The sequence below is a fragment of the Lepidochelys olivacea genome (genome assembly GCF_965140295.1).
Source record: "Lepidochelys olivacea isolate rLepOli2 genome assembly, chromosome: 18".
Lineage (NCBI taxonomy): Eukaryota > Metazoa > Chordata > Testudines > Cheloniidae > Lepidochelys > Lepidochelys olivacea.
Window position 1 is genome coordinate 18,750,600 of NC_140428.1, and position 14,373 is coordinate 18,764,972.

The 14,373-nt window shown below is 45.2% G+C and overlaps 2 protein-coding genes across 3 annotated transcripts in view; one reads left to right on the top strand and one right to left on the bottom strand.

The window, feature by feature from the left end:
• MTOR (mechanistic target of rapamycin kinase) overlaps positions 1-14,373 on the top strand; it is a 105,800-nt gene that overhangs the window by 28,014 nt on the left and 63,413 nt on the right. For both annotated transcript variants that reach the window (XM_084651695.1, XM_084651696.1), the window contains one exon: positions 85-230. In XM_084651695.1, coding sequence (XP_084507821.1) covers positions 85-230 — 146 coding nt within the window. The remainder of the gene's footprint in view (positions 1-84; positions 231-14,373) is intronic.
• On the bottom strand, positions 7,905-13,884 carry ANGPTL7 (angiopoietin like 7; the record flags this gene model as incomplete). The annotated part of the gene is made up of 5 exons (XM_084651409.1): positions 7,905-8,074; positions 9,267-9,465; positions 10,425-10,619; positions 10,986-11,086; positions 13,506-13,884. 5 exons carry the CDS (start codon positions 13,882-13,884, stop codon positions 7,905-7,907), a joined length of 1,044 nt encoding a protein of 347 aa, XP_084507535.1.

Sequence of the window (14,373 nt, forward strand, 5' to 3'; positions counted from 1 at the left end):
TGGGGCGGGGGTGGTTATCCTTACATGCTGTCCTCCTCTCCTGCACACCCACTTGATTTCTGATTCTGACCTGTTCCTCTCCAGGGTCCGTTGCCATTAAGAGATGATAATGGAATTGTCCTGTTGGGGGAACGAGCTGCCAAATGCCGTGCCTATGCTAAGGCCCTGCACTACAAAGAGCTGGAGTTTCAGAAGGGCCCTACCCCAGCTATTCTGGAGTCTCTTATCAGGTAGCGTGACTCTCATCAGTTCTGGTTGTGCCTGACTTCCATCAAATTTCCCCTGCCCGCTGTTGTCATTTACAGTAGACCCACTCCGTTCTCAGGCAGCAAAAAAAAAGCCCTTTGGTGATCCAGAGTGTCAGCTGTGGGGTCTGATGTGTAGATTCACAGATTGTTTGCTTTCAAGGGGGCATTTGTAGCTTGCAGACTGTGCACATTCACACCTGTCAAGTTCATTTCTCTTTCTGTGCAGTAAAAATTCTGGTGTGAGCCAGCATCCTGGAGTTGCTTATTTCCCTCTCTCAATGAGCTGTAATCTGCTGAAGTTTTGCAGGACACAGTTACAGAAGCAGATCAGTCAGAGTCCTTTGATGTTCCCTGGTTAGGTCGAGTCCCCAGGGAGTGGCTGAAACTTAGATGAAAAGTGTTTCTGTACCTTAAAGGAAACACAGTCAGTGAACCTGAAGCTCAGCAGCTGAGCAGAAAGCTTTTGGGAAATGAACTTGGCCTTTATTTGTATCTATTGTTGTAGCTGAGTATTTCAAATTGTGCTAAATTGGTGTTTATCAGTGAGATGGCAGGAATTACTGGGTTTAAGGAAAAGGCAGGAATTATGGTGTGTCTCCCCCACAACAAGGGATTTTCAACCCTTCTGATTCTGAAGGGTTTTGATCATGAAATCAAGTGCTGTTGTGCAAGTTTGCAGCCAGTCAAAGTGAAATATGCCACAGAAAAGTCTGAATTCCCACCAGTTCATCCAGCCATCACAATGGATGGTACCTTTTGTGGTCTTACTATTGTTACTTAAGTGCCAACATTAACAATTTCATTTGTGATTGTCCTACTGGAATAACCAAGCACTGCATTTTGCAGTGTGGCTGGAGTAATGTTGCTGCACCTTTGGTTTTACAGGATCGTGCCCTGCAAGCCTAGCTTGTGGAGTCCATGTGTGACATCCTGTTTTGTGATGATGTAAGGGTCACTCTGGGGGAACATGCCACGGCAGCGTCATCACGGTGGAAGCATCAAAATGCCGTGATGCAAAAGTTTCTCTCTAGACTAGATGTACCTGCTTTACTCAAACCTCCCATTCACTTGAAAGAAAGGCTCCACATAAATAATGTTGCTGTGTTTGCAAACAGTTAATAGAATATTCTTTATATGGGGACATGATACCTTTGCTCGTGTTTTTGAAAAGACATATTAGGAGGAAAGTAAATGGCCATATCCATTAATGAACTGCATGGACTCCAGTAGTGTTGTGTTTGGGATGAGCACATTTTCTGTATAACTTGGCCTGGTTGTAGCCGCAAAAGACAATTCAGTATAACAAGGTAATAAATATCTTTGTAATTGACCCTCCTTGCATCTTAAAATACCATCTGCTGTTGAAATGCCTGAGGTCAAGTACAATATAAATTCCACAGATCTTGCCAAAGTTTTCTGCAGACTTGCTGGTTTTGCTCATATCTCACCCAAAGCTGCTATTGTAACAGAACATGTAACACCCATACCCTGCTGAATTTTTCTTCTGCACTCTTAAGCTTGAATAATTAGAGGTACTGTTTAAACTGTTCGTTGGTGAGGAATTTTCCAGAGCACATGTTCGTTAGTGGAGGGCGGGGGGGGGGGAATCTGCCACGGCATGACTTATGACACTTGTTCTGCTGTTTTAGAGGCAGCCAATGAAAAGGGAATTTATCAGTCACCTTTACTCTGCTGTAGTACTTGACCTTCCTGTGGTATTTTGTGTCCTACATTTAGGAAATGCTGCGGTAAAGTTAACCGAATGCGAGGCCAACACAGATGGCCTATTAAAGAGATGCGTACTCTCATGGTGAGCAGAGGACTGGGAACCAGGAGCTTTTGTGTATAGCTGACTTGGGTTGGATTTGAACTGGGAAATTAGATTATATTGAGCAAAAATATTACTAAGGCTTTTGACTCTTTGGCTGCAAAGGGCAGTTTCAGGCTGCAGCCCCAGGGGATGTGCTCAGCTGTGCAGGACTGCATTTCTGTTCACTGTCTGGAAAGGTTCAGAGCTGGGCTTGGCTCAGCTTTTCAAAATTCTGCTTGTCCAGCACAAATAACTTCTGTTTTTTGGATGGGCAAATAAAATATCATATCACATGGGTGGCAGAAAAGATTTTGTGTCTAGGCTAGTAAAATTTCATGAGAGCTCTGGCTAAACTATGTTAGCTTGGCAGGGCCAGGCTACCTTTGAAGTGTTGTCTTGAGAATGCACAGCTCTAGGAAGCACCTCCCTGATTTTTCTCATTTCATATCCGCCCAGACAGCAATAATTTCTAGGTAATATTGTCAAATGCTTTTATTCCCCAAGGTCCTATTAGTGTCTCATGATTGACTTATTTTTCAGTAGATTTTAGCCATTATGCCTAGGATCGGTTGTCTAATTTATAACTACCTGGCTTGCTTTATGTGCTGGAATTGGGGTGGGGTGCAATCTTTTGGCCCTCTCTGTTCTGGTTCCAGCTTTGTACTGGCTGCAGTTCAGTCGTTGCCAGCTGGCAACAAATTGTCAGCTTGAAAACTGTCAGAAATGAAACGTCTAAAATGCTAGTGACAAAACCAGAGAGGCTGCAGCTTTTATTGCTGTAGTAGGAAGGCCCGGCAATGGGCAGCCTTGACTGTCTGTGATTTCCATTCTCATAGCACGGGCACATCTCTCTCCATTAGGACTCTAAAGGCTGACTCCGGAGGACTGGTACAGAGAGGGCAGATGAAGTGTTGTTCACTCTCAGGGCACACCCTCCAGAGCTGTCTGAAAGTCCTGACATGGTTAAACGTGGCTTTTTTTTTAAGATTGAAACTGAAGTTGCAGGGCCCTAGATAAATACAGAGGGGAGATGTCTGGAATTCCCCAAATAAGCACCACTTCTCCCCCTGTGTACCACCATGCCTGCTGTAGCACGTGTCCTGGCTCTATAACCAAAGAGGCTGGATCAGGGATCGACCTATCTTGCTTGAAATCGAAACTCCTTGAAATCACAGCTTCAGATCCTGGATGGGTTAGCTTGGTCCATCTACCTTGTGAGGGGGATAAGTTAATGTGGGTTGGGCAAAGGGAGAGTCTCTTAAACAGGATCTTGCAAGCAGACCTCTTGTCTGCACTGCAGGAATATTAAAAGTCCATGGCACTGGTTGTAAGAGGTATAACTTGGAGGCCAAAATCTGTCTGTTCTCACCTCCCAGAAAATTGCTGTGCCATGTGCTGTCCACTGGTTGGTGCCACCTTCCACAGATGGCTGTATTTCTGCAGCGCTGTTTGACTCTAGCTTGTGAAGTACTTTGGGAGCATTCAGGCTCAAAGGCACTGTAACTGTAGGGGGTTATAAAACACCTAGGGATTTATTTCAGGTTTCAGAGTAGCAGCCGTGTTCGTCTCTATTCACAAAAAGAAAAGGAGGACTTGTGGCACCGTAGAGACTAACCAATTTATTTGAGCATTTATGGCTCTTGAGCAGGGTTTGGTGAGGTGCCAATGGCAGGCCCTTTGTGATGAGGATGGAAGAAATAGCTGTACTATAGTGGTGAATATCTGGAGATGTCTCTATCAGGCTCTGGTAGAGGTGTAAGGGAAAAGAGGGACAGGTGAAAAGCTGGTGCAAATTCTTTCAAATGCAAATTGGTCGATGCCATTGCAACACCCGGTTTGCAGGCGTTGTGGCCATCTTGCTCTGCAGTGGTGATCATGGCACATCCAAGAGGAGGTCACCTAAAAACCCCAGCTTCTTTTTGCCTTTCAGAACCATTCCTGAAGCAGCAAAGAGTTCCCCTGGCATGTCCACTCAGTTTATCCCTCTCCACTCTTAGAGATGTTAGCGTGATCGGTGTCTTCTCCTGCATTCAGACCCCACTCCTTGTTTGTTTGTTAATGTGACTTTGCTTGGCCTTCTAATATGTCTGTTCTACATGTTCATTAGATTTGAACCCTCTGTCCAGTGCCTTGAGTGATGCTTTGGGAGTGGGAGGGTGAAGACTTCCTAAACATTTCAGGAGTCAAGGCTCTTTTGGTGAAGAAATAACCAGAGTTGGACAAGGCTTGGAGGTGCAGCTTTGGGGTGAACATCCTGGCTCTTGCCCTCCAGGTGGAAAATGCTGTTGTGGCAGATCGGGGTGGGCAGAGCGATGCAGCAACTCTCCGGGCTCGAGCTGCAAACTGAAGGTTTTGTTGCCTTGCTGCAAAATGGAAGGCAAAGTAGAATAAGAGCATAATGCAAAACCATTTGCACCAGCCTTCTGTTCCCAATTGTGAAGTAGTGGGACAGCGAGCCTTCCAGCCTCCCTACCTGCTGTGTACACCTGGCTGTGTGTTCTACTGTAAGTTACTTCCCAGAGAATGGCCAGGATTTGAGTCACAACTTAGCAGCACGTCCTTCTCTCTATTAGCTTCCATATTTTTCCTTCCTAGCTTGTGTAGAGCTTGATTCAGCTGTTGAGAGTTTCAGATTACTGAACTTGTCAAGTATACTGCTCCGAGCCAGCCAAACAATCATTTCAATGTGAGATGTGGACATTCCTGTGAAAGGATCTTTCCCTGGGGATACATAACTCTTTGTTAATCAGTGAATGCTAGTTCCTTCCCTGCCTGCCTCACTGAAATCGATAACTAATTTTATTCACTTGGTTCCTATTCTTTGTGCTGAGGCTGCGTCCTAACAACTAGAGTCTTGGGTTTAAAGGCTCCGGCACTCGTGAAGAGCAGTATCTGCCTTTGCAACCGTGTTCAGATCATTGTCGGAAACAAGGAGCTGAGCTCTTTTATTCCCTGGGGAGAATCAGAGACAAGGACACAAGCATGAGCAGGTTTCTTACTGAACTCTGTTAAATCTGCCTTCAAGAGATCACTCAAGGGTGGGGAGATGAGGGAAATGGATTGTTGTAGGGCTTTCAGTGGGACAGAAGGGTACAAGTCTGCAATATGCTATTAAACAATTATTCATTTAAAGGAACTTACTGTTTTCCTATATGGGCGAGCAATATATAGCACATTGTGAATGCTACTGTCATCACAAGGATAAAGGATAGCAAGGAATCTGTAGCTTTGAGTCGTGTATGTTAGAATTCCACATTGGCTTGGACTAGGAGGAATGTTTCCCATTGAATTGGTATATACCTCTCTCTCTCTCTCTCTCTCTCTCTTCAATCAATGTATGAAGTTCTCTGTGGTGTGAGGAAGGGCACAGCCTCTTGAACAAGTTGTTTTGGTCTTTATACGGTGGAATTTTAAGCTCTCTGAAGATGCTTGCTTTTAGATTTATGCTTTCACCTTTGTTTACCTTACAGATATTTGCTTCTATGCATCATGCTGGGCTATTTTTGCCCTCTCTGCAATCTGCTTTCATCCCTTCGCCTCTCTTGCATCCCCTAGGATGCTTCAGAACTTCAGTTCCCCTTTCCTGACCTTAATCCCTCTGTCTGTAAGAGTGTTTGTATCAAACAGCAAGTTAAAGAGCAAGACTTGAAGAAAACAGGTTTAAAAATGAGAGTCTATTACAGATATGGAAAATTTGGTATAAAAAAAATCCATTACACAGACTGCATATTTGTATACAATGCTGTTCCAATGTGCAGTATGAATAGTCAACATATATAAGGCATTTCCCAGGAAACCTTTATCTCCTGTTCCGCATAAAACAGAAAATTTTAAATTAGGCTCAAGCTCTGTTTTTTTAAAGTGAATAAAAATAGATATATTAACTATAACCATCTTTTTCTACATATTCAAGCAATGGTGTGGCTGCCCTTTTTTAACCATCTTTTTCAAGACACTCTTAGGTAAGCAAATGGAATGTGCTGATTTTCAATGTGGAACTTTTAGGCAGTGCTTACAAAAAAATAACCCTACAAAACACACCTGGAAATTCCCGGGTATGGCATCCCACCAGCAAGTGAGGGGTTTTGTACATTTCTAATTTCCCTTGGCACTTGAGGATTCTCTGGCTTCCCTTAGAGCTCTGCTCCCAGATGCATTCCTTTGAACTTTCATAGAATCATAGAATATCGGGGTTGGAAGGGACCTCAGGAGGTCATCTAGCCTAACCCCCTGCTGAAAGCAGGACCAATCCCCAATTTTTGCCCCAGTTCCCTAAATGGCCCCCTCAAGGATTGAACTCACAACCCTGGGTTTAGCAGGCCAATGCTCAAACCACTGAGCTATCCCTCCCCCGCACTGTAATTCAATACTGTAATGAAAGGAATAATGTGCTCCTTCTCTCCCACCCCACCCCTGACATGTGGGCAGCGCTGTAAATTTTACTAGGTGCCTCTTCTGGTGTATTTTGCCTTTCTCTAAAGCATCGAATACTGGTCAAAGCTAGTGGCAATACTGTGTTCTTCATGGACTAGCAGTCTGATCTAAGGTGAATAATCCTATGCTTGTAAACCATAAAGCAGAGTGTTAAATATTTCCCACATCTGGCTTCTCTTTAAGTAAAAACAGAAAGTTAAAAGCATCTGGAGGTGCAGGATCAAGCATCATAAAATAGAGATTCGATGGAGTAAAGCTTTTAAATACAACTTGAGTCCCAGTGACAACACAAACCACTCGAGATTGCTTCTCTTAGTGCATAATATTCTCCAGGATCCTTTGCTGTGTTAGAGCCACACATAATCTCTATTATTTGATCCCTTGTTTATTAGCACTTCCATTAACATGCCTTTTTCCAATTAAACATTAAAAGACCCTTCCCCTCCCCCCCACTTGTGTTTTGGACTACAGTGTCAATGTTAAAAAGCTTCTGGCTATGTTTGCTCCCTGTTCGCTCCTGGTCTTGCTGATAGTATGATGAGGTGGCACAAAATGGCCCTTCTGTGTTCCAAGAGGAACACTAGTAAAGTTGAAAATCAGTTCATTGCAACTCAGAGAGTTGCATCCCAGTCCCTCATGTGCTTTCTAGTATAGATCTCCTACCTCCACATAGCCTAGAGCAGATGGGACTTGAGGTCTCTCCCAGAAAGCACTCTTCCTGGGAGTATAGTCTTGCATGGGTGTTTTCCTGTGACTAGTGGCCAGAAGGTGGTGATGAGACTTGAGGAAAGGGCAGGAGCAACATGCAATTGCCTAAAGCTTCAACCTAGCTTTTCCTGTATGGGGAGAACGGGGCAATTAACATGCAGTGGAGGAACATCTCATTGTGGATATTTCTACGTTGTTTGAAGGGTCTGACATAAAAGCCCCTTTCCTCTGTTTCTTGGGTCTTAATGGAAACTATCTTCCTTGGCAAGATTTGTATTCACCCTCAATGAATCTAAACGCTACAGAGATGGCAAAAAGGAGGGTAAAAGCTGCATTTTTCCTAAACTCTAACTGGTCAATCAATAAGGCACGGTAAGTCCCGGTGCTAGTGTAACCACAACATCTCCTTCCTGAAGATGCTGCTACTGCAGGATGTGCCTATTCTAACATTGCGTGAATCCTGTTGAGGAGAGAGTGCCTCAAGAGAACAGAACTGGGCTGAGCCATGGTAATGTTGGTGCCTTTCCTCTCTCCCATGTCTGCCTCAGAACTAATGTGTGATGCATAGTCAGAGTATATAGCCCTTGCATTCGCACACTTTCTAGATGAAGTAAACCATTTCAGTGGCTGGTTTTGAGATTCCAGGCTGTTTCCCCTCAGGGCAGCAGTGTCACCGTAGCTTTACAATTGAGTGTTGGTTCCCCCTAGGGTTTGAAATCCTCTGGCCGGATCTTCATCTCGACTCTTTTCAGGGAGTAGGTTGAGCCGTGCCAGCCATACCAGGTGATTCCATCCGTGTTTTTGGTATTTTCCCCTTTGCGGTAGTAAACCCCATTCAGGTTGGAGTCTGTGCAGCAGTTGTACCAGTATCCACCTTGCAGGAAACAAACAGAGAAAGCCTTTGTCCACCATTTAGTTCATGCTGGTATTCTGTGTTCATGATGTGAACAATTGTCCCTCTGCAGGGAAGGAGTGGGAGAGGGGCCAGGTGCGGAATTCATTCTGGGAGCCTGTGCCCTTGGCAGCTCTCATTACATTGGGAAAGGAGCTAAATTCAAGACACACTGACTGGTGAGCACTTCTTTGAAGAATTCAGACATGCAGTGAACAGGGCAAATCACCAAGGTGATGTAGCCAAATAAGCCCAGTGTCTCTTTGTTAAAGTTCTTATCTGAGGCACTTGATGCACCTTTGAAAGTTTCCTCTCCATTTCTTCCCTCTCTCCCTTTTTGAAAACAAAAGGTCAGCAGAGGACACTGTTCAGTGTTCTTAGCTGGTTGGCTCTGGTATGCATCTGAATGCAATTTGTCTGAGGGTTTACTTTGCAACTGAAGCAACAGTAAAGTATAACAGCTGAATTCAGAAACGTTTCCCTTAGGGGCTATAATTGCTTCACCATACAGCCTACAGAGGTGAAGCTCATCCCTCTATATATTGGGGCTGTATTAAGACATTTAAAATAAAAGAGTGAGTTGCAGTGAGTTCAAAAGCACTCAGTTACCTTGGTGATGAGCACAATATAAAAAGCTGAATAGAATATTCCATCTAGAGACTCTCATTACAACATAAACGGAGTAGAGCTCAAGGTGCATGAACCTCCAGATAAAAATAATTCTACAAGTCACTGCAGCCATATTTTATATATAATCTTACATTTATTTAGTACCTTCCATCTGTAACTGAATATAAAAAATACACAGGGATAATTTCACCCACCTCTGGGATAGCCAAGCAGATAATTGATGCACAGTACACGTAACTGTGTAGGTAGATCAAATATTGGCCAAAAACACCAGGGCAAACCCTGATTCCTGTGGAAAGTGCAATGGGACCACTAATGTCTATAACACACATTGTGGCTCTGAGTAGATCCCATTTCAATTCTCCAATTGGCCAGGTAACTGACATATGCATATTCCAGAAACAGTCATCAGTTCACTGATCTGCCATCAGAATGTTAACAACTTAAAACAATTGATTAGTCTCACTCTGTAACCATGACGCCATCCATATGTTGCATAGCGTGGTTCATTCAAACACTTGTAGAGGAGGAATCTGCGCCTTACCTTTACGGAACTTGGCACAGTGATCCACGCACTTGTCGTTGTCCTTGTCCTTGGTGCTGAAGGCTGTGTTGTTGTGGTACCTTAGGGAGTCGTGCCCTGTGTTGCCGGTGTAGTTCCCCAGGAAAAGGCGGTAGCTATTCAACTCATTGCTCAGGGTGAAGTGGTTATATTGTGCGTAGCGGATGTTGCCTTCCCAGTCCTGCCACAGGGGATTAGAGGGGTGAAGAGGAAACAGATTGTTTTTTAAAAAAAGGGTGCTAGGCAGACTTTGGCAGCTGTGTTTACCTGGGATGCATGCCTCTTCTCTGGACAGGAATGTTAGCTGAGTTTTCAACGGTAATGTCTCTCTTAAAATAGAGACTACAGACTAGACTGCAGGAACTCGACTAAGGCAAACTGGAATAAACAAATTTTCACTTAGCATAGCAGGCTGGTGAATTACCAAGGCATCATGTTTGCTAGGTGGTCTGCATTGACATTAAGTTCTATATGCAGAAATCTGATACGCTTCCCTTCTATCCAACAGCCTTATCTTAAATGTGGGCTAACTCAAGTTGGTTTTTCCTCCCTCAGGAAGTGGAGTTTAGATTCTATGGAAGCCCCACAAACCACCGTTTTGTCGATTACCCCATGCCCATCTCCCAGGGCCCTATACTTACAGCTGCCATTCTTCCAGCCATGACCTGGCCTGATTACTAACTCACCAGCCATTAATAGACAGGAGAAGTTGCTGTTGGTTAATGCAAAGCACTCCTTCCTCCCCATGTGCCGTCTCAGGAGCACTCCTGCCCAAAGGAGTGAGCTTGAGTCCCTCCAATCTGTAGTTGGATATCCCTATAAAATGGTCAGCAGCATAATCCCTGTGCCCTGGGCTATGACCCTTGTTCACCTCAGTGATGGGCAAAATTCATCTGAGAATCCTTTACAGTCTGTGGCTCACCCAAGATCCAATCTGTAGCCCCATGAAGGTTCTATTACACCAATAGTAAACACTGGGGAATATGCTTCTGTTGTGTCGGGTCTCTCTCGCATTAGTCTCTCTAATCTAAATATGCGAATCCTATAGCCCTCCATTGCTGTTAGGAGATTGTACTTTCTATCAAAGAACCACTGTGCACTAGAAGCTTTTACTGCTGGAAGTGAGAACCTGTGAATTACCTCCAGCTCTACTCGCAGCATGGTCGGGCGTCTGGAGAGCCGATAGATATTTTCATTCCCTAGCCAGAAATCTCCCCGGATGTTGCCAAATCCTTCCTTGTATTGTTTCCAATCTCTGTTGAAAGAGATCAGGCCAACTTTGCGCCTCTGGATGATGGTCCAGCCACCACCGTCTGTCTCCATGTCGCAGTGCACCTGGAGCAAGAGAGGATGCAGTGCTAACCAGTCACAAGGGTTACAGGGTCCCACTTCCAATTTCACTGTATACAAGATCACGAAGCGGGGCAGGACACTCTCTGCACCAAACCCCATCTGTCAAGGGAGTTTGTTGGCCTGTGCAAAGAGTCCCGAAAAACTGATTTGCTCTGAACCTTTCTCTCTAATATACCCTCTCCATCCCTACAATATAAGATCCTGTAGGGACTTTAAATGTAATATGCCATCTCCCTCCCTCCGACACTATAAAAACTGGACTTCAGTATAAGTGTTTTCAGAATGTACAGTATTGAAGAAGCTCTGTTAGAACCAAAGGCGTCCACTTTGTATGCATGGCATCCTCACCTCTAGGTCGGGGCTCCCCAAGAATTCATCAGGTGGCAGCTTGTAAACCCCGGAGATTCTGTAATTCTTCTGGTAAAGAGATGAGCAGTCATAGACAGCATCTGCTTGAATCAAACACAGGAAGTAAGATGCTGAACAGGAGAAGGACCACCTACTGCGGATGTGTGTCCTCAAAGGCTTTAACGCAGTTCTTGAGATAAACATTCAAAGGGGCCATTTTGTTGCATCTCCAGTGAATTGCGAAAGAGTGGAGAAGAATCTGCCTGGGGTGTGATGTGTGCATGGAACAGCTCAGCTCACCTATCGATGAGCTGTATGGCCTCAGTATTGGTGCTGGTCAGGTTTGCATGTGAGACAGAGAGGTGGCAGCGTTGGGACGTGAGGTGTTTTCTGTGGGATTGCTAAGCCTTTTGTCTTCAGCCCCCAAACAGAAAATACTCCTCATAGGAACTCGAAAGCCCATGAAATGAGACTGCACTTGTTAAAAATGAGAGAGATGGTCAGGCTGGTGTTGGATGGGTGGTTATGAGGCCTTGAAGCAAATTGCAAAGCCCCGTGTATAGGGCTAGGTATGGTATTAATTCTAGCACACCGGAAAGAATGCTGAATGTAATTTAGTCATCTCTGTCTTGGTTATAAAATATACAAGGAAGTGGCTTTGTGCTTGGCTCTGGGGGGCAGCGGTCACACTTTACAGCTTGCAGTCTTGCCTTTTTCTTCTCCCAACCATCAGGCAGTGGGGGTACTTTGAAAGCAGCACTTCTGAGAGGGAGGAAGTGTCAGGCGCTCAATAGCGACCCCTCTGGCCTGCCCCAAAGTGAATCGGGGGGGGGGCTCCTTGTGCCTGAAGCCCTTGCGTGGAGGCCACAGCCTCGGGGCCCAGATGATGGTAGGGTGAGGGAGACTAAAATGGGGAGCTCTGAAAAGCTCTATTATGGATCTGGGGAGGAAAGAGCTAAGCGTAAAGGACAGAGATGCTGTGCTGTACAGGAAACTAATGGCTTGTATGTGTAACTAGCAGAATCAAAACAGTATCCATTGCCTGTTACCTTCATAGTCTCCTAACCTCTTACTGTAGTACACAAAGCTCCAGCCTTCACAGCCATTTCTATTTTCTATTAAAATTACCAGTGTGTGAATAAAAGTTCCATGCTGGGGAAGGAGCGTGTACATTCGTTGCCCCCTCATACACAGGTCCCTATCTGACAGAATGGCCAGGCCAGCTGCCTGCTCTGACCATGTGATGGGGCAGATTAGCTAAGTTTGTGAATAAAACACATTGCACAATAGTTTCTGTATCACGGTTTGCGATGGGGGCGGAGGGGTGGCATTTAGCTCAATTGAATCTCAGTCTTGCCAGCCCCCCTTCCTCTCTGGATAGGAGCTGATTGAGGGCAGGTGGTGTACACAGCTGCTTTTATGGGAGGGGAGAGAAGCTAGCCGGGGTAAGGATTTTTATCCCTCCTGACAGTTTTTTCAGTATATTGCAGGGTGAATGACTTTCACCTGGTGACATGAATTCCCTGCATCTGGCTGCTCAAGTCCCTGCTTGGCTGGCTTTCTCTGTGTGCTGCTTTATTTTACAGAATCACATTGCGGCGTTACTATACCCCTGATGAGACTCATTACGGTAAAACCTTTCCGTTTATTTAAGACAATATAAATAGTGAGCAGTGTTTCCAAACAAACGACGTTAAACCTTTTCCTTAAGCAGAACTTAGTAAACGCTGATGGTTTAAGATTTTTTTTTTTTTCCCGTTGCAAAACAGACCCAGAATGAAAGTGTTTAGTACATACGATCACCCCAGGCAATAGCCGTCTTTATAGGGAAGTTTAGCCTTGTTGGAATGGTCTCCCTTTGGAGTAGACTTTCCTCAGGATATCCAAAGCAAATGTGCTGTGAAACTTTCCTGCGTCGCTATACCAGGGAAGGAGGGAAAATTTTAAGCCATTGAAATGTGTTATATCGGGGATTTTGCATAATCTACAACCTTGGATTTCTGAGAATTATTATTCAAAAGATGTCTTTTTTTTTTTTATTTGCTTCCGGCTCAGACAGGCGTAAAGATGGTATTGCATCTGCAGGGGTGGTTAAAAGTGTCTCCAGTTGTTTAACTAACCCCTAATCCCCTACCAGTGTTCTGGATGACATGGGCATATTATTGCCAGAGGCTTTCCCACACAAACTGACTGCCTGCCTGTTCAGATTGGGACTGGCGGGAGAGATGTATTAAATGAGTCCATCCCGCTGCAATTGCAGGATCTGTTCTGCTCCCCCAACCCTTGACAGAGAGCAGATCTGATATCAAACTGATAACTGGATCTGTGGATTTCTGGCCAAATAAACCTGGCATCTTTTTGCGCTGCTGTGTCTGCAGAAGCGCACTGGGTAGATTGGCAGTCAGTAGGCACAGTCGCCAGCTGTGTTAATGGGACATGCTAACATAGGTTAAAAGTTGGTGGTTAGTTGGAGTTCTGCATTAAGAGGCGCATCTGGGAGCTTAGAAGCTCCATCCTTACCAGCTGAGGTTTGTGTGACCATCTGGGCTGCCTGCAGCTGCATGATGTCTATCTGGCTGTTAATTTCGGAGTATTTGCTCTCGGCATCAATAAGCCGGGTCTCCATCTGCTTGGTGCTCCCTTCCAGCTTCATTACCTGCATAACCATATTCACCCAGTCGTCTTCCTGCTTCTTGCTCAGCGCCCCCAGCATGGTGCTCAGATTGGCTATCTGCAGCTTGAGCTCTTTCATCTCATTGCAGCAGCCCATCATTTTGAGCTGGGTGTTCCCGTTGGTCGTTCTCCTCTTGGGAGGCTTCTGCAGCCACGCTGGGTAGATGGCCAAGGACAAGGTGATAACACAGAGCCATGCCAGTTGCATAGTGACTTTCACTGGCATTTTCCCTCTCTGCAGTGAGAATTCTGGAGTTCTCTGACTGAGTCCACTGCAGAGGCTGTGAGCGCAGCAGGGACACAGAAAGTGCTGCAGCACGCTGGTGCCCTAACTCTGTTTCTCTCCCCGTCTCTCTCAGTGAAGGTGGAGTCTAAAGGGGACTTCTGCAGCCCTTTCCTGTAGGAGTCTCTGCACTCTGGAAGTCTCTATCTCTCAGCATCTTAAATATCTTTTCTCCTGTGTACCTCCACCCCCCTGCAGCTGTACACAGCATTCTAGCCCCTCCCAGCTAATCTGTTCATATCAAGTGCCTACCGGCTGAAATCAACACAGACTTAGGCCAAAAAAGAGGTTGGGGGGAGACTTCCCTCCACTCACCTCTGCCCTGTGGGGTGAGAGGGCTAGGAATTCATGGGAGTTTCCATTTGGGTTTTAGCCCTTTCGGTGACTAAGTCTGGCATGTCAGAGAACATAACAGCCTTGGAGGTCCAGGAC